This window comes from Macaca nemestrina, chromosome 3 (assembly GCF_043159975.1).
Source record: "Macaca nemestrina isolate mMacNem1 chromosome 3, mMacNem.hap1, whole genome shotgun sequence".
Taxonomy (NCBI): Eukaryota; Metazoa; Chordata; class Mammalia; order Primates; family Cercopithecidae; genus Macaca; species Macaca nemestrina.
In genome coordinates this window covers 188,452,906-188,473,618 of record NC_092127.1, presented here as the reverse complement: position 1 = coordinate 188,473,618, position 20,713 = coordinate 188,452,906, and the positions used below count along the sequence as shown (strand labels likewise).

Below are 20,713 nucleotides of genomic sequence, written 5' to 3'. Positions count from 1 at the left end.
GCCCACCCAGACTGTCCAGGAGAGTTCCCCCATCTCAAGGTCTTTAACGTCATCACATCCACAAAGTCCCCTTTATCAGGTAAGGTGACATGTTCATAGACTCCAAGAATTATGATGTGGACATCTTTGAGACCATTATTCTACCTGCCACAGTGTTTTTCAAGAATTTCTTCTGCCACAAGCGGAACTGGAGACACATGAGGATCTGGTGGGATTAACTCCGAGAACATTTGATGAAGAGCAGATCCACTCAATCAGGACAGCACAGGCACTTCAAGAGGAGGGATTTGCGTATCCAAACTTGAGAGAAGCTCCTGGGAGCATTGATGAACTCCTCGAATGCTGTAAAAAATGATGCCCTTGACTTGACGCATCCTGGTGTCGTACAATTTGTCAGGATCTCCAGAAGGACCAACTCTCATCTCATCTTGACCGGTCCCAGGAGCCAGTCCATTGGTATCATAGGACTAAACGTTGTGAAACGTAAAATAAACTGTTTCACAATGTTATTTTATTTATTTATTTATCTATCTATTTATTGAGACAGAGTCTCGCTCTGTCACCCAGTGGCGTGATCTCAACTCACTGCAGCCTCTGCCTCCCAAGTTCAAGCAATTCTGCCTCAGCCTCCTGAGTAGCTAGGACTAGAGGTGCCTGCCTGCCACTATGCCCAACTAATTTTTTTTTTTTTGCAGTTTTAGTAGAGATGGGGTTTTACCATGTTGGTCAAGTTGGTCTCAAACTGCTGACCTCAAATGATCTCCCCGACTCGGCCTCCCAAAGTGTGAGGATTACAGGTGCAAGCCACCATGCCTGGCCTGTTTCACAATTTTAAATTTTATTTGCAAGCTAAGCTCTGATCAGCCTCCCCTGTCCCACATTATTTACTATGACTTTTTGGTGCCTTTCCCAGAATCTGGCATCCTCCACAGCCAGGCTTTCCTGCCCTTGAACTGCTGCCAGGTTCAGAGTCTCTACGAGGCATAGAATGGGAGCAGAGGAGGACAGGGCCAATTCTGCTTGGGGATGGGGACTTGAGTCAGTCAAGACTTCACAGATGAGCAGAGCCTGAGGTGAGGTGCTGGCTTGGCTGGCAAAACAGGGCATCTGTTGCAAGCAGGCATGGTGGCATGAAACTGCTCTTGAAGGTCCTGGGAAGTTCTGAAACTCTAAGATGTTCCAAAGGGGTGCCATGGGAATGGGAGGAGGCTGGGGAAGAGAAAGAAGGAACAGGTACTGCAGCTCTCATAGGGGGCCAAAACCACAGAGCTTCCCAGAGACCCCAGCTGTGGCGTTAGGGCTGTGAATAGAACTGCAGCTGTTTTCAGCTCCCTGGACAAGGCACAAGGGACAGAAGGGAGTGGCAGGAACAGGAGCCCAGGCCACTCAGCCAAATTGCTTGGGTTCATCTTCCGGACTCAACCTCTTTCTAGCTGTGTGACCTTGGGCAAGTTCCTTCACTTCTTTGGGCCTGTGTCCTTGTCGATAAAATGAGGACAGTACAGTCGCTCCCCCAGGAGGTTGTTGAGAACATGCAATGAGTGAGCTCAGGAATACCTCTAAGAGCAAAGCTTGCCACAGGAAAAGCATTTACATGTCTAATCTTATTGGCTCTCTTCTTAGGAACTCATTTTATTTTTGAACCATTTTCATCTTCCTTAGAAGAATGTTACGTCTAGAATGCATAACTCATGCTGTTACCTCCTTCTTGTCTAGTATTTCAGTTTCTCTTTCTACCTTTAAAAAAAAATCCCAGCTTTGTTGAGATGTAATTGACATACAATAAACTGCATATATTTTAAGTGTACAACTTGATAACATGTTAGCAGATGCATACGAACTCAAATCAACCAGTCATCACAACGAAGTTAGTTCACTTAGAAGTTATCATCCCTCAAAGTTTCCTGGGGCGTCTTTATAATCCCTTCCTGCTTTCCCTGCTGGGTACTCCAGAGAGCCACTCAATCTTCTATTTGTTATTACAGATTTTCTAGAATTTTATGTAAATGGAACCATTACATTATGTACATTTTTGGTCTGTCTTCTTCCACTCCACATAATTAATTTGATACCTGTCCACGATGCACGTGTACTACCGCTCATTGCTTTTTTGCTGGGTAGCATTCTGCTGTGTAGATATACCACAGTCAGTTTACTATTCACCTGCTGATGGATATTTGGATAGTTTCTAGTTTGGGGCTATTGCAAATAAAGTGGCTCAACGTGTTCCCAACATTTGTGTGCAGTTCTGTGTGCTTTCATCTCTGTTGGCTAAACACCTAGTAGTAGAATGGTGGGTCATTTGGGGGTGTGAGTGTAACTTTTTGAGAAATTCCCAAACTGCTTTCCAAAGAGACTGCACCTTTTCATGTTCCTACCAGCAGTCTATGACAGCTCTATCTGTTCTACATTTTTTCTGATACTTGGTTAATCGGTCTTTTTCATTTTAGCGTGTGTGTGTAGTGGTATCTCCTTATAGTTTTATTTTTTATTTTATTTTATTTGAGACAGGGTCACACTCTGTCAACCACACTGGAGGGCACTGGCTCCATCTGAGTTCACTGCAGCCTCTAACTCCTGGTCTTAAGTGATTCTCCCACCTCAACCTCTGAAGTAGCTCAGATTACAGGCGCTAATCACCATGTTCAACTAATTAAAAAAAAATTAAAGACACAATCTCACTATGTTGCCCAGGCTGGTCTCAAACTCCTGGCCTCAAGTGATCCTCTGGCTCCAGCATCCCGAAGCACAAGGATTACAGGTATGAGCCTCCTCGCCCCATCTCCTTGTAGTTTTAATTCCCTAATGATTAATGATGTTGGGCATCTTTAATGTCAGTATTTGCTATCCACATATCTTATTTAAGTCTTTTGTCCATTTAAAAATTAGTTTGTTTTTCTTACAGAGATATGATAATTATTTATATATTCTAGATATGAGTCCTTTTCTGGATATATGTTTCATAAAAAAAACTGCCAAGTTTGTGGCTTGCCTTTTCATTTGAGTGTCTTTTGAAAAGCAAAAGCTTTATATTTTGATTAAATACAATTCGATGCTTTTCTTTTATAGTAGGAAATTTCTGGGTCCTATTTAAGAAATCTTAACAAATCAAAGATCACTATGATTTTCTTCTATGCTTTCCTCTTGAAGTTTTATAGTTTTAGCTCTTACACTTTAGATTTATGATATAGTTTCGGTTAGTGTTTGCACATGCTCTTGGGTAAATGTCGGGGTTCATTTTCTTGCATATGGCTATCCAATTGTTACAGCATCATTTGTTGATAGATTATCTTTTCCTTACTGAATTGCCTTGGCACTTCGGCAAAAGTTGAATGTTTTGTTTCTCTAGTGATGCGTTAATGTTGATAGTATACATTTTTAACCTATCACGGTTTACCTTCAAGTAATATTACACCACTTCACATTATAGTTTAAGAACGAACCACCTCTTAGCCTTTTTGCTGCTATTGTTACATATTCAGCCTCTACAGGTTATAAACCACATGGTTGTTATTTTAAAATATAAACTGCCAATTACATTTCAAAGTGGTCAGAAATTTAGAAGAGAAACCCCTTATATTACCAACATATTTACCATTTCTGCTGTTCGTTTTTTCTTTGTGTATATCCAGGTTTTCATCCCGTCTCATGTTACTTTGGCTGAATAATTTCCTTTAATACTTCTTGTAATATTGCTCTGCTGCTTTTCATGTTTGTATGTCCTTTTCACCCCTCTCTTTTTATTTCCCCTTTCTTTAGAAAGAACTTTTGCTGGGCATAAGATTTTTATCCACAGTTTTTTTTTTTTTTCTTTCAGTTCTTTAAATATTTTGCTCCACTTCTTTCTGGCTTACATTGATTCCAATGAGAGATCTGCAGCTATTGCTATCATTGTTTTTCTATATGTAATGTCTTTTTTTTTTTTTTAACAGGGTACTTTTGAGATTTTCTCCTTATCATTGTTTTTGAGCAATTTAATTATGACGTACCTTGCTAATGTTTTCTTCTTTTTTTTTTTTTTTTTTTTGTAGTGGGTTCACTGGCTCTCTGGGTTAAAGTTTTCATCAAATTTAGAAATGTTTTTAGCTCTTAATTCTTCCAATATTGTTTCTATTCTCCCTTTCTCTCTTCTCTTTTGTGGACTACAATACACATTTGTTAGCAAACTAGAATCTGTACACAGCTCAATGATGCTCTGTTCAATTTTTTCAGTTTTTTTCTTTTCTGTATTTCCTTTTTGAATAGTTTCTATTACTAGGTCTTCAAGTTCACTTATCTTTTCTCTCTGCAGTTTCTAATCTGCTGTTAATCTCACAAAGTGTTTTGTTTTATTTTTTAAAAATCTCAAGCATTGTAATTTTCATTTCTAGAAGTTTGATTATTTTATAACTTCTATATCTCAACATGCTCAATTTTTTCTCTACTTTCTTAGACATAGTTATGTAGTTGTAATAACTGTTTTAGGGTCCTTGTCTCTTAATGCTATCACCTGTGTTATTTTTTGTTCTGTTTCTATTGACTGATGCTTTCATCATACATTTTATTTTACTGTTTCTCTGCATGCCATTGCTTCTTTTATACCATATATTATGATATTTATTTTCTTGTGTGCTAGACATTTTTATATTCTGTAAGTATTCTTGAGATTTTTTTCCTGCAACACGGTTAAATAACTTGGGAGCCATTTGTTCCTTTCAAGGTTTGTTTTTAATCTTTGTTAGATGCTATCAAGGCAGCCTTTAGTCTAGGGCTAATTTTGCCCACTTTTAAGACCCTAAATGTCTTCTGGAGCACTCTGACATTCTTCAAACTATGAGGCTTATCCACTGTGGCTGGTGAAAACGCTATATTCCTGGCCTGTTTGCGCTCTAGGGATTTTTTCTCTAATTCTTTGGAGGAGGGTAGCTTCCTTTCATGCAAGTGCTGATAAGTACTCACAGGATCAGATGAAGACTCAGGAGGGACCCTGTGCAGCCCTTTCTGTGTTATTTCCACCTCTGGTGCTCTGCGTGAATTTCAGCCATCTCATACTCCCTGTACTCCCACTTCCACCGCCTCAGCTTGTGGAGATGGTCAAATGCTGCCTGGGTTCGACCTCTCCTGTAGTTGGAATGTGTTGCCCAGAACACATGTGCTGGAAATCGAATCCTCAGTGCAACAGTGTTGGAAGATGGGGCCTAATGGGAGGTGTTTGGGTTGTGAGGGCTCCATTCTTCAGAATGGATTAGTGCTGATTATAAAAGAGCTTGAGGCTGAGAGTTTGATTTCTTGCCCTCTTTCACCCTCCCTTGCCCTCCTGCCATCCACTGTGGGATGATCCAGCACAAAGACTGTCGCCAGATGGAGGCCACCTAATCTTGGACTTCTCAGCCCCCAGAACTGTAAGAAATAAATCTCTGTTGTTTATAAACTACTCAGTCTCAGGTATTCTGTTGTTGCAGGATAAAACTTACTAAGATGGCCTCCTTGCACTGATCTCAGGAAATGGTCTCCATTTCCAGCAATAGGCTGGGCAATTGTAGCCTTGTTTGTTTTCTCTTTCTCAAGGATTTTGGTTCTGTGCTGCCTGATGGCCAACATCTGAAAACCAGTTTTCACATGTTTTGTCTTGGTTTTCATTTGTTTCAGGAGGGAGAATAAATCTGGTTCCTGTTCCTACTTCTATGCAAGAAGCAGAAATATCCTCTTACAAGTTTTTGAGGTAGGTTTGTCCTCCCTTTTAATAGACTGAGAAACTGAGGTTCAAAAGGGTTATGGGATTTCCCATGGTCATGCAGCTGTGATATGGAAGCTCTGGGCTGGTAAAGCAGAATCCTTGCCCTGGAGCTTTGCATTGTTTTCCTAATGCCTCCCATGCTGATAATGCTGAGGAAATTGACTGGGTGTGGGCATGAAGAACCAATGTTAAGCTATTCGAATTGTTGCTGCACAGGTCTTTATTTGGACCAGAGGTACTCAACCCAATGGATCCCATAGAAAATGTAAGGAATGTTATAGACTCTCTTCCCTGAAAATCACATGTATATATTCCTCATTTTGCATACAATTTTAGGAAGTCTTTGACTCCACTGTGGCAGAGACAGCTGGTAGTCTATTCAGTAACCGCTTCCCTTCTTGCTTTTTAAGAGCACTACAGTTTTACTTGGAGGCTGCAGTCTACCAACTCAAATACAAACTTAATTCTCATCCTCTCTTGCAGTTTGCAGTAGCCAATGGGATGTATGGGGAAGATCTTTCTAGCAAAGACCTTAAACAGGGATGAACCAACTGGCATATGCTTTTTTGCCCCTCACATTTATCCCTTCTTCCTGCTCAGAAAGACATTATGATGGTGGGGGTGGAGGACGTCTGCCCTGTGACCAAGAGTACAGGAACTGCAGGCTATGGATGGTGGCACCAATGAGTTGAGGAGTCCTGGGTCCTAAGGAGCCCTGGATTCTGGACCAGTTATTTCCAGAATTCTTATGTCAGAGAAAAATGAGTCCTATTTGTTTGATTTTTATACTCCTTTAAGTTGGCCATGTGTCACTACAACTCTTAGAGAGAGCAATGATTTTGTCTCCTTCATGGTTCAACTCCTTCATTACTCAATAATTTTCATGGAGACGAGCATAAGGCCAGAAACATGGTGAAGATGTTATAAATAAAAGTGACAGAAAATGATAGCTGGGAAGTGTAAAATGTCACACTATCACCCATCGCCATTAGAACATGGAGAAGATGGCCAGGTTAGTCCTGGCAGAGAGACAGGCCTCTAGGGAGTGGGACACAGGAGAGGTGGGTCGAGATGTGCAGTGAACAGGGAATCAGGCTGCAGAATCCCCCCAAGCCCTGCCATTAGCTTTAGCAAATCACTCCTTCTCTCTGAACCCATTTTTCCATCAGAATCAAAGGCCTAAGCTCCTTATCAACCTTGACTTTCTCCTTAGCGTTGAGATGATTATTCCAAGGGCCTTGCTGTTGATTTACCCACTCCCTGTAAAACCATGGGGAAATTTCCATCCCCTCCATAACAAGGGGCATTTAAATTTGCCCTGTAGGTCAGCCTCCTCTATTGTTGTTGATTAGAAACCATTTCCCACACAAGCACAAACCACAAACTCTCCCTGAGGAGCAGGCTGTGGTCCATTTGTGTGCATGGAGGCACTCCGGGACTGAGGAACCAGGAAGTTTGCTTGGTCAAGAAGCACATGGCGGCCAGGTGCAGTGGCTCACGCTTGTAACCCCAGCACTTTGGGAGGCCAAGGCAGGCGGATCACTTGAGTCCAGGAGTTTGAGACCAGCATGGGCAACATAGCAAAATCCTATCACTACAAAAAATAAAATAAAATTATCCCTGTTGTGACACGTGCCTGTCGTCCCAGCTATTCAGGAGGCTGATGTGGGAAGATCACATGAGCCTGGGAGGTCGAGGTTGCAATAAGCCATGATCTTGCCACTTCACTCCAGCCTGGGTGACAGAGTGAGACCTTGTCAAAAAAAAAAAAAAAAAAAAAGAAAAGAAAAGAAAAAAGGAAAGAAAAGAAAAGAAGCACATGGGTATTTAGTGTGTGCTGCTGAAGGGCAGCAAAGCCAAGGTGCTAAGATTCAGATGAGCCAACCCAGCTTTGAATCTTGTCTGTAAGCCTCAGTATCCCCTGCTGTCATACGGGGATATTGGCAGAAAAAAATCAGAACAATTAAAGGAGAGAAAAAAGATTAAAAGTGCTCTTGATGCCAAGATTTGGCGCAATGCCTGGAGCACAGGTGTTCTAAATGATGATTACAGCACCATGTGCCCCGCAGTGTGCTTGTGTGCTTGAGGATGTGTAGGAGAGGACAATCAACTCACATTCCCAAGCACCTTTTCCAGTCCAGGCAGTGTGCTCCATGCCTGACATTCCTGATTGTCTTTACAACTTCTAAAGCTTATCAGGAAGATCTTTCTGTTCTCTCATTTCATTTTTCACAATACCTCTGCCCACTAAGATTGTATTATTTCCTTTTCATTTTGTAATAGATGAGGAAACTCACTGGGAGAGGTAAAGTCACTTGCCCAAGATCCTGTAGCTGGTTAGCAGCAGGGCCACATCTGCATGGCTCTGACACAATGTGGTCCTCACTTTTAGTGATTTGCCCTGTCCATTCAGTGTGAGAAGAGCTGTCCAAATAATATGCATTGTAGCCCGTCGTGCTACTCCATGAAGAAGAATGTGTGAATGTTCTAGATTGCAGATTAAAGTAGTCTAGTAAGTCTCATTTTTGGAAGAAGCAGGATGGAGAGGGAGGAGGAAGGCATTCCAGGCAGTATGTGCATAAACAAAGTCACAGAGATGGAATTTAGCCCAGAGCATTAAGGAGCTATCACAGACACTGTGATATTAGAGGTCCTAGAAGGATGCCCTAAGGGACTTTCAAAAGTTTAACTTAGTTTATTTAGTCCTTCACACTAGGAGAATCCACTAAAAATTCCTGAGCATAAGAATTTTGTGATGGTAAACATCATTTGCAAGAAATTCACCTGGTGTGTGCAGGATAGACCACATGGGAGAAGAGGTACATGATTGGAATCTTGGATAAGGGATGAGCAAACAAAAGGGCAGATCATGATGGAGCAGGAATGAGGGATGAAAGTAGGTGTTTACAAAACGTGAACAAATCAGGCAGCCTGAGGCTTTTGCTGTCACAGGTACTTTGCATGATACATTGGAGAACTTCCTTGAAAGTCAAAAGATTAGAGCAGCAAATGGTAGAAGAAACAGTGTGGAGTGGTGCCTAAGAGAAGTGGGAAGTAGGACAATCACGGATTAGATGCTAAATCTGCTGGTTATCAGCCATGTGACCTCAAATTTCTGGGGGCTTCAATCTCCTCTTCTATAAACTAGGAGAGATAAATATAGTTCTTATCTCAAATGATTGAATATGGGAGTTTAAGAAGAGAATGGAAGGTGCTTAGCACAGCAGTAGTATAAATGCTCAGGGATGGTAATTACTGTTGTTACCACCACCACCTCCATCATCATCATCATCATCATTACTACCACCACCATCACCACAAACATTATCACCATCATAACCACCACCATCACCATCACCACCATCATCACCATCACCATTATCACTATCACTACCATCACCATCACCACCATCATCACCATCACCATTATCACTATCACTACCATCACCATCACCACCATCATCACCCTCACCATCATCACCACCACCATCACCATCATCACCATCACCACCACCATCACCTCCACCATCATCCCCACCCCCACCACCATCATGTACCACAGCCTCCACCACCATCATCAACATCACTACAATCACCACCACCTCCACTACTATCATCTCCATCACTATCACCACCACCATTCCTACCACCATCATCACCGTCACCACCATCACCACCATCACCCCCGTCATTACCACCATCACCACCATCACTATCACTACCACCAGCAACATCAGTCATCACCATAACCCACTGTTACTACCACCATCACCACCACCACCATCACCACCGTCATCATCACTACCATCACTGTCACCATCATTACCATCACCACCATTACAACCAGTATTATCGCCACCATCACCACCAACACAATCAGTACCAACATCACCATCACCACCATTATCACCATTACCAGCACCATCATTATTACTTTGCAGAACCACAGACTGTCAGGATTGGCAGAGTCCATGGGGATTTCCCAGTCTAAAAATTCTCATTTTACGGCCGCCGCCGCCGCCCGGGCCCGCACCCCCAGCCGTTGGCCTAGAGCGCGGTGCCACGGGAGGCGCGGTGCCCGGGCCAGGCGCTCGGCGAGGCCGCTCCACCGCACACGCACACACAGACTCCGGCAGCAGGAACGCAGATGACACGCCGGTAACATGGAAGCCACCCCCGCCGACGCCGCCGCTCCGACGACAGCAGCAGCAGCCACAGCAGCAGCCACCAGCGGCGCTGCACTGAACAAAGGTCATAGGAGCTGCGGCCCAGACGCCCGGGCTTGACCGCCGCGAAGGCCAACCCCGGGAAGGGGGGTATGTTCTGTTTTGTGGTTTTTCTTTCAGACGCTACTAAAGAGTGTTGGGGATGCTTCTGACTATTATGAAGGCCAAAAGGCCTGTTGACTGGGGCTGCTTTTAACCCTTTCCTATTTGTTGAGAACGCAGCCGTGTGACAGTAACTGAACATTGGTCTAAAGTCTTTCCAAAAGGTCAAGGTTCACGAGAACATCTGCTCAAATTCATGACCATGGGGGATATGAAGACCCCAGACTTTGATGACCTCCTGGCAGCATTTGACATCCCAGATATAGTCGATCCTAAAGCAGCTACTGAGTCTGGACACAATGACCATGAAAAACCGCACGAAGCAGAACGCCCAGGGAGAGGATGATGCCCAGCACCATCATCTTCTGACGTGGGTGTCAGTGTTATCATCAAGAACGTTGGGAACATCCACTTCGTCGAGGGCAGGGAGAAAGATGGCCATAACCCCACCGGCAATGGCCTACATAATGGATTTCTCATAGCGTCCTCCCTCGACAGTTACAGTAAAGATGGAGTGAAGTCCTTGAAAGGAGACGTGCCTGCCCCTGAGGTGACTCTGAAAGACTCAACGTTCAGTCAGTTTAGCCCGATCTCCAGTGCTGAAGAGTTTGATGACGATGAGAAGACGGAGGTGGATGACCCCCTGACAAGGAGGACATGCTAAGCTGCAGGTCCAACCTGTTGACGGAGTCAGCTCCCCGGCAGGGCTACGATAAGCTGAAGGCACTCGGAAGGGAAAACTCCAGCAAAACGGGACTCTCTACATCAGGCAATATGGAGGAAAACAAAGTTGTTAAGAGAGAAGCAGAAGCCAATTCTATAAACCTGAGTGTTTATGAACCTTTTAAAGTCAGAAAAGCAGAGGATAAATTGAAAGAATGCTGGAAAACAGAGTCCTGGATGGGAAAGTGAGCTCCAATAAGAATGACACCGGCCTCTCTGGCGTTGCGCCATGAAGACAAAGTCATCCTCCAAGCTCTCGTCCTGCATCGCTGCCATCGCAGCTCTCAGCGCTATAAAGGCGGCTTCAGACTCCTGCAAAGAACCAGTGGCCAATTCGAGGGAATCCTCCCTGTTACCAAAAGAAGCAAACGACAGTCGGAGAGCAACTGACAAGTCTCCTGAATCCCAGAATCTCATCGAGGGGACCAAAAAAAACAAAAACAAAAACAAAAACAAAAAAAAAAACCACCCCTAAAGCAACCGGATAGTCCCAGAAGCATCTCAAGTGAGAACAACAGCAAGGGCTCCCCGTCCTCTCCTGCAGGGTCCACACCAGCAATTCCCAAAGTCCGCATAAAAACCATTAAGACATCTTCTGGGGAAATCAAGAGAACAGTGACCAGGTTATTGCCAGAAGTGGATCATGACTCTGGGAAGAAACCTTCCGAGCAGACAGCATCCCTGATAGCCTCTGTGACATCCATTCTTTCGTCTCTAGCATCAGAAGCTGTCCTTTCCTCTCCCCCCCGGGCGCCTCTCCAGTCCGTGGTCATGACCACATGGTCAGTTTCCCCTGCAGAGCTCACCCCTAAACAGGTCACAATCAAGCCTGTGGCTACTGTTTTCCTCCCAGTGTCCACTGTGAAGACGGCAGGATCCCAAGTCATTAATTTGAAGCTCGCTAACACCACCACGGTGAAACTCAGGGTCATATCTGCTGCCTCTGTCCTGAGCACCAGCAGTGCCATCATTAAAGCTACCAATACCATCCAGCAGTAAACTGTCATGGTGCTGGCATCCAGCCTGGCCAACGCCAAACTCGTGCCAAAGACTGTGCACCTTGCCAACCTTAACCTTTTGCCTCAGGGTGCCCAGGCCACCTCTGAATTCCATCAAGTGCTAACCAAACCTCAGCAACAAATAAAGCAGGCAATAATCAATGCAGCAGCCTCTCAACCCCCCAAAAATGTGTCTCAAGTCCAGATGATGTCGTCCTTGCAGAGTTCTGTGGTGGAAGCTTTCAACAAGGTGCTGAGCAGTGTCAATCCAGTCCCTGTTTACATCCCAAACCTCAGTCCTCCCGCCAACGCAGGGATCACATTACTGATGCCTGGGTACAAGTGCTTGGAGTGTGGGGACTCCTTTGCACTTGAAAAGAGTCTGACTCAGCACTCCGACAGACGGAGCATGCGCATCGAAGTAACGTGCAACCACTGTACAAAGAACCTCGTTTTTTACAACAAATGCAGCCTCCTTTCCCATGCCCGTGGGCATAAGGAGAAAGGGGTGGTAATGCAATGCTCCCACTTAATTTTAAAGCCAGTCCCAGCAGATCAAATGATAGTTTCTCCATCAAGCAATACTTCCACTTCAACTTCCACTCTTCAGAGCCCTGTGGGAGCCGGCACACACACTCTCACAAAAATTCAGTCTGGCATAACTGGGACAGTCATATCGGCTCCTTCAAGCACTTCCATCACCCCAGCCATGCCCCTAGATGAAGACACTTCCAAACTGTGTAGACATAGTCTACAATGTTTGGAGTGTAATGAAGTCTTCTAGGACGAGACATCACTGGCTACACATTTCCAGCAGGCTGCAGATCCGAGTGGACAAAAGACTTGCACCATCTGCCAGATGCTGCTTCCTAACCGGTGCAGTTACACATCACACCAGAGAATCCATCAGCACAAATCTCCCTACACCTGCCCTGAGTGCAGGTGCCTTCTGCAGGTCTGTGCATTTCCAGACCCATGTCACCAAGAACTGTCTGAACTACACAAGAAGAGTTGGTTTTCAATGTGTGCATTGCAATGTTGTGTACTCTGATGTGGCTGCTCTGAAATCTCACATTCAAGGTTCTCACTGTGAAGTCTTCTACAAGTGTCTTATTTGTCCAGTGGCGTTTAAGTCTGCCCCAAGCACACGTTCCCATGCCTACCTTCAGCATCCTGGCATCAAGATAGGAGAACCAAAAATAATATATAAGTGTTCCATGTGCAACACTGTGTTCACCCTGCAAACCCTGCTGTATCACCACTTTGACCAATACATTGAAAACCAGAAGGCATCTGTTTTCAAGTGTCCAGACTGTTCTCTTTTATATGCACAGAAGCAACTTATGATGGACCATATCAAGTCTATGCATGGCACATTGAAAAGTATTGAAGGACCTCCAAATTTGGGGTTAAACCTGCCTTTGAGCATTAAGCCTGCAACTCAAAATTCAGCAAATCAGAACAAAGAGGACACCAAATCCATGACTGAGAAAGAGAAATTGGAAAAGAAATCTCCATCTCTTGTGAAAAAATCAATGGAAACGAAGAAAGTGGCCAGTCCTGGGTGGACGTGTTGGGAGTGTGACCGCCTGTTCATGCAGAGAGATGTGTACATATCCCACGTGAGGAAGGAGCACGGGAAGCAAGTGAAGAAACACCCCTGCTGCCAGCGTGACAAGCCTTTCAGCTCGTCCTACAGCCTGTGCCGGCACAACCGGATCAAGCACAAAGGCATCAGGAAAGTGTACGCCTGCTCACACTGCCCAGACTCCAGACGTACCTTTACCCGGTTGATGCTGAAGAAGCACGTCCAGCTGATGCACGGCATCAAGGACCCTGACCTGAAAGAAATGAGACAGCACCAATGAAGAGGAAGCAGAAATAAAAGAAGACACCAAGGTCCCCAGTCCCAAGTGGAAGCTGAAAAAACCGGTTCTGGAGTTCAGGCCTCCCAGAGGAGCCATCACTCAACCACTGAAAAAGCTGAAAATCAATGTTTTTAAGGTCCACAAGTGTGCCGTGTGTGGCTCCTCCACCGAAAACCTGCTGCAGTTCCACGAACACATCCCTCAGCACAAATCGGATGGTTCCTCCTACCAGTGCTGGGAGTGTGGTCTCTGCTACACATCTCACATCTCTCTGTCCAGGCACCTCTTCATCGTACATACGTTAAGGGAACCTCAGCCAGTGTCCAAGCAAAATGGGGCTGGGGATGATAACCAACGGGAGAACAAACCCAGCCACGAGGATGAATCCCCCGATGGTGCCGTGTCAGACAGAAAGTGCAAAGTGTGCGCAAAAACTGTTGAAACTGAAGCTGCCTTAAACACTCACATGCGGACACACGGCATGGCCTTCATCAAATCCAAAAGGATGAGCTCAGCCGAGAAATAGCCACAGATGCTCCATGGGGAAAATCCCTGTCCACATTGGAATAAAAAAGACATTTTTGTTACAAAAAGTTTGCAGTATAATAGAGTTAACAGTGTATGTTGCAATATATTCTCTTTCAACGCACCTTCCTTCAGCTCGTTGTATATATCCTCGATAAGTATTAAAACAGTATTTGAGTTTAAAAGAGTTTGTATATATTTAAATGAATAACTTTTTATACTCTTTGTTACATGTTTGCGTCAGTATTTAGTGGAAAACCATCTGAGTTGTTCTGGGTTAGAATTTTTCTTTTTGTACCGTTTCTTTAAAACAGAGTTCTTAGTAACAGGGGCGGTTCCTGAATTCAAATAAACCATTTTGTATGTTTGGATTTTTAATGGGTTAACAAATTACAGGCTAAAATAATGCCTTTTTTAGTGTTTTTAATTTTTAGAATTCACTACATAAATTGTAAGTAACTGTGGGTCTCAAAAACACTAGGAACTTTTAAGTGTCTTAGCACTTCCTCGATGTGCCTGCCCTGAGGGAGTGAGTTCACATTTGACACAACTGCACTCTAGTGTGGGTGTGCCTTTGTCTTCAGGCCACGCCGAAGGGTGTTTAAAGCAGCCTTGCAGGTCACTCCTTTCCCAGCCGTGGATAAAAACTGAAGCCAGGAATCTAATAAGGAATGCTGATTTCCTCAATTCCATTTTGAGGAATGGGGAAAACTATTCAAAAGAAAAAAATGGGACTGGTTTTCTGGGCAGGTCTGCAAGGCTGGCTTTAAGAGCACAGGGAGGGAAAATAATCAAAGGGCTGGACTGCTATAAAAGTTACAAATATGTAGTTAGACCAATAGATTTCTATAGTCAGGTTTTTGTCATGTAATTTATTAACTATTACAGAAACACACCTAAGAATATCAAGCATTTCTCTGGCTCGTGACAGAAAAAAATCAGTTGACTTAACCCTTTGCTGTCAAAAGAGTTGGCGTTTCCTGTTCTGAGTGCTACTGCCAAACGTTCTGGTACTTAGAGTCGGGATGCACAACTTCAACCACCGACTTATCAATGCCGCCGCCTGTGTATTGCAATGGGCCGTTACCTTAAGCACTGAGCCACCCGGGTTTAGTTCAGCCATTTCAAGAGTACATTTAATGCTGGTAATTCTGCTTTATTAAAATGCAGCAGAGGTACTCTTCTGTCCCTTCTGTTTATAGTTCTCTGAGAGAGTTCTATTTTTTGGTTTTGTTTTGTGTTTTCTTTTGCATTTTATACCTTGTATTTATCCCTGAATATGTTTTGTACTTTTTTTTTTTTAAGAAAAGGAATTCGTTTGTGTATATATAGATACTTGCATGATATACTGTAGTCAACGTTCAGTTCCTCGAAAGGTCTTGCTGCTGTCGGGTGTTAAGCACTCCATCCATCATAACTGTATGAAACACATTTCATATGTAAATAAACATGGGACATTTGGCCCTTGAAAAAAAAAATTCTCATTTTACAAAAGGGGAAATTGAGACCCAGAGACTGGCCCAAGCTTATACAATGAGTTAATGGCAGACCTGGAACTAGAACCAGGGACTCCTGGCCGCCACTCCCATGTTCTTGCCTCCGACACCAGACCATGTGAGAAATATTGTCAATCAGCACACATTCTTCACAGGATTCACAGGGAAAGATTTGAAGACTCTTTCCTCTTCAGAGTGGTCCTAACTCTTCCATTTCCTTGTGGTATGTTTCCATAGTCAGTTATTCGTTGTGTTCTAACCCTCAGCAGGTATCCAGAGTGAGTGTGTTTCTAACAAACTGATTTTCATTTTAGTAAAAGAAATTTTAAAAATGAAACTAAGAAAGAAAAAGAAAGTAGGAGTCTCTTTCAAGGGAGCCTCCCTGATCAGTGATTTGGAGCTGGGGTTCTGACACATGTGGACGTAGCGCTAAGGCAGTGGCGACTCCTGCAGAAAATTCTGCCGTGGATGTGCTTAAGGTTCTGACACGCTTCCAAAGAACTCCTACGGAATTCTTGAAACATTTGGATGGAATTTTTGCAAAGCAGCCTCATGGAATCTTTTATAAGCCCTCCCGTAAGTCCTGCTACACTTCCTTCGGTTGCTCCTAGAATGTTCATGTCATCTGTGCCTCCTTCTCGTAGAATTTTTCCACAAGTCTGAGGGAATGTTCATAGAAGACCTATGGAGTTCTCAATGAATTTTCATGAAAACCTCTCAGAGTTGCCATGTGATCCTTAGTGAATTCTCACAGAAACAGCATGGAATTCTTACTTGGAAGAGTCCCCCAGCTTCCATGGAATTCTTAACTAACCCTCATGGCATGCTAATAAAATTCCAAAGACATGTTCACAGAACTTGCATTAAATTATCTTAGAAACCACAGAAAGGACTCCAAGGAAATGTGCAGAATTCCTTGGGAACAAAAACTAACGAGTCTCCAAACTATGAAGGATAAGACGGGTCCAGTCCTGGGGTCACTTTGTCCTAGGATTCTTAGAGCGGGTGTCTTCACTAAACGTGATGAGAAGGCAGGCGCAGATGCGTCTCAAGCTGTAACTTCTGATTTGAGCAGCAGGGAAGGAGCAGGTCCTCTCGGCGTAAGGTGAGGGATTTTCTCATCAAATATTTTCCCATCCCACTTTGTACTGTCACACGCCAAAGCCAGCTCCACACACGGTCTAGCAGCAGTTGAACGGAGTGTCTCCATCCAGTCCTTTATGTTATTAATCTATCCCCAGCCCCTCCCTTTGGAGCCTCGGGCTGTCCGTGGATGTTCTCCCAATCATTAATTAAGCCCGAGTCAATTAAGAGCCCTGGATGCTGGCACATTGTGGGCACCATCTATTGATGTAACATAATTCTTTTCAGGTTAGAATCCATGCAGGGCTGGATTTTCATTGAACCCACCCCAGAGCCTGCTGTTACAGGACAATACCCCGGGTTTTGCAAGCCGGCCTCCACAGAAACTGGATCCCAAGGGGCTCGGCATGGGGGACAGTACTGCCACACAAAGGAGATGCCCCGGGAGGTCAGGGAGGCAGCCAGGCAGCACTACCCTGCCTTCAGCACACAAGCATCTGCCAAGGCCTGGCCTGCTCTGAGCCCACCTGGCCCTGTCCCAAACTCTGGGCCTGGGAGCCGAGGCCCGACAAGCTGGTTAATGCGGCCAGCACAGAGGGTCTTTGGCCTTCATGCCTGGTTTGCTGAGCAGCCCTGGATGAGCCTCTGGAGCCCCGTGAGCTCTTCTCCACTCTTAGCTGGGCTGACTCCAGCTGGTTCCTGTGGACTCAACTCATGACAGCTGCTCCCCAGGGAAGCCCCGGGTAAGCTCAGTGGCCCTGCTTCATGCTTTCAGGGCCCCTGGCATGAATCACAACTCAAGCTCATTAAGTGTGGGATGAATCACTTAGAGGCTGGACTCCCAGCAGGGCAGAGACTCTGCCTTTTTTATTGCCTATTCCACAGTGCCAAGGCCGTGCACGGCACACATGGGGTGCGATAGATGTTTGTTGAATGAATGAATGATGACAATCCCAACAATGCCATGATAATCATAAGAATAGTGGCTAATGCTTAGGGAGTACTTTCTATGCCTGGCACTAGTCTAAGTCTTTCCATGCATTAAATGCATTTAAGGAAAGAATGAATACACTTGGAATGCCCTGGTTGTGGAATATTTATAAGCATAAACTAATGCTAAGTACCTACTACGTGTCAAGCACTGCACTTGGCATTTTTTCCTTTTTATAATTCGAGGTTGAATTTGCTGGATGAGTTTCTTTTCAGGCGGCCGGGCAGCCTGTGGCTAGCTCCTGAGGACATGTGTGGTTCTGAAATCAATGAGAATCCAGAGTCAAAATCAATATCAATGACAGTCCCAAATTCCCTACCTTGTTTTATGCTTTAATGCTTACATCAGGTCCCTGGGACACCCCGAGCTGTGAGGGAAGCTGGAAAGGGAGGACTCCATCTTTGCAGCCTCTATGATGGAGGGTGGGCCAGAAAGAAGCCTTGCTGCTGGGAGAGCCCTGGGTCAGTGGCTGCTGCAATCCTGGGAAGAGACGAGGGTGTGAGCTCTGGCCTTGGAGGCAGCAGGGCCCACTGCCCAGCCTCTCTAAGCCTGGGCTTGCCTCCTTTGCAAGAGGAAGGAAGCTGTCCTAATGGTACCAACTCCAGATCCTGGAGTAATGCAGACGCTCCACTTCTTACTGCCTTCGCGATGGTTACCACACCCACCTGTTACCTGGACTTAATGTCCTTAATCATCCTCTTTCAATGGCCTCAACTTTTAAATACTCTAATCTCATCCCAAGCAATAATATCAATGAAATCACAGTTTGGATGTGTGTGGAAAAGACCTCAGTCTTTCCACAATAATCGTTCTCCCCTTCTTCCCTGTGGAAGAACCTCTTATTTCTTTGCTGGCCACAGAGTAGCTTGGAATAAAGATTCCCTGTCCTGGCTTCTCTTACACGGAAAAGTGTGGGTTTTTTGTTTTTGTAAATGTTGTTAGAGATGTGGTCTTGCTATGTTTCCCAGGCTGGTCTCAATCTCCTGGCCTCAGGTGATCCTCCAGCCTTGGCATCCCAAAGTGTTTGAATTACTGTCATGAGCCACCATATCTGTCTCACTAAATGTGGTTTTATAGCTTGTCCTCACCAGTGGGATGTAAGTGTTAGTTAAAAGAGAGGAATGTATCTTTCTCCTTTCCTATTCTCCTTGCTGCTGTCTGGAATATGGGCGTGATAGCCAGAGCAGCAGCAGCCAGATTAGACCATGAGGTGACCTTGAGAGTGGAAGCCCTGCATAGCAGAGCAACAAAATAGAAAGAGATGGTCCTTGATCTTGTGGCATGCTGTATTAGTCTGTTTCCATTTGGCTATAAAGAACTACCTGAGACTGTGAAATTTATGAAGAAAAGAAGTTTAATTGACTCACAGTTCTACAGGCTAAACAGGAAACACGACTAGGAGGCTTCAGGAAAGTTACAAGCATAGCAGAAGGCAAAGGTGAAGTAAGGCATGTCTTACCATGTGGCTGGAGAGACAGTGAAGGAGGAAGTGCCACTTTTAAACCACCAGATCCCATGAGAACTCACTCACTATTGTGAGAACAGCATGGGGGAAACTACCCCCATAATTCAATCACCTCCCACCAGGCCCTCCCTCAACACATGGGGATTACAATTTGAGGTAAGATTTGGGTGGAAATGCAGCCCCAAATCATGTCATTCTACTGCTGTCCCCTGTCCCCTCCCAAATCTCATGTTCTTTTCACATTTCAAAACACAATCATACCTTCCCAACAGTCCCCCAAAGTGTTAACTCATTTCAGCATTAACCCAAAAGTCCAAGTCCAAAGTCTCATCTGAGACAAGGCAAGTCTTTTCCACCTATGAGCCTGTAAAATAAAAAGTAAGTCAGTTACTTCCAAGATGCAATGGGGTTACAGGAATTGGGTAAATCTTCCAGTTCCAAATGGGAGAAATTGGCCAAAACAAAGGGACTACAGGCCCCATGCAAGTCAGAAACTCAGCAAGGCAGTCATTAAATCTTAAAGCTCTGAAATGATCTCCTTTAACTCCATGTCTCACATCCACAGCATGCTGATGCAAGGGGTGGCCTCACAAGGCCTTGGGCAGCTCCACTTCTGTGGCTTTGTGGAGTACAGACCCTGAGGCTGCTTTCACAGGTTGGCATTTAGTGCCTGTGGTTTTTCCAGATGCATGGTGCAAGCTGTCAGTGGATCTACCATTCTGGGGTCTGGAGGATGATGGCCCTCTTCTCACAGCTCCACTAGGCAGTGCACCAGTGGTGACTCTGTGTGGGGGATCCAATCCCACATTTCCCCCTCTGCACTGCCCTAGTAGAAGTTCTCCATGAGGGCTCCACCCCTGCAGCAGACTTCTGCCTGGGCATCCAGTTGTTTCCATACGTCTTCTGAAATCTAGGAAGAGGCACTCAAACCTTAACTCTTGCATTCTGTGCACCTGCAGGGCCAACACCACACGAAAGCCACCAAGGCTTAAGGCTTGCACCCTCTGAAATAGCCAAAGCTGTAACTTGGCTCCTTTTAGCCATGGCTGGAACAGCTGGGACAAAGGGCACAGTGTCCTGAGGCTGCACAGAACAGTGGGGCCCTGGGCTTGGCCCAGGATGCCATTTTTTCCTCCTAGGCCTCTAGGTTTTTGATGGGAGAGGCTGCCATGAAGGTCTCTGCAATGCTCTGGAGACATTTTTCCCATTGTCTTGGCTATTAACATTATGCTTCTCTTTACTTATGAAAATTTCTGCAGCCAGTGGCTTGAATTTCTCCCCAGAAAATTGGTTTTTCTTTTCTAGCACATGGTCAAGCCTCAAATTTTCCAAACTTTTATGCTCTGCTTCCCTTTTAAACATAAGTTCCAATATCAGATTATCTTTGTGAATGCATATGAGTATATACTTTTAGAAAAAGGTTACCTCTTGAATGTTGTGCTGCCTAGAAATTTCTTCCACCAGATGCCCTAAATCATCTTTCTAGAGTTCCACAGATCTCTAGGGCAGGGACAAAATGC

At 44.7% G+C, this 20,713-nt stretch overlaps 1 protein-coding gene across 1 annotated transcript; it reads left to right on the top strand.

Annotated features, from left to right (window-relative positions):
- The first annotated feature begins 9,807 nt into the window (after positions 1-9,807).
- LOC105465846 (zinc finger protein 532-like) lies at positions 9,808-14,684 on the top strand. The gene is given in 7 exon segments (XM_011714480.3): positions 9,808-10,679; positions 10,682-10,921; positions 10,924-10,995; positions 10,998-11,193; positions 11,226-12,705; positions 12,707-13,617; positions 13,619-14,684. Coding segments are annotated over 7 exon segments (3,879 nt in total). The 5' UTR covers positions 9,808-10,240; the 3' UTR covers positions 14,160-14,684.
- The last annotated feature ends 6,029 nt before the right edge of the window (positions 14,685-20,713 follow it).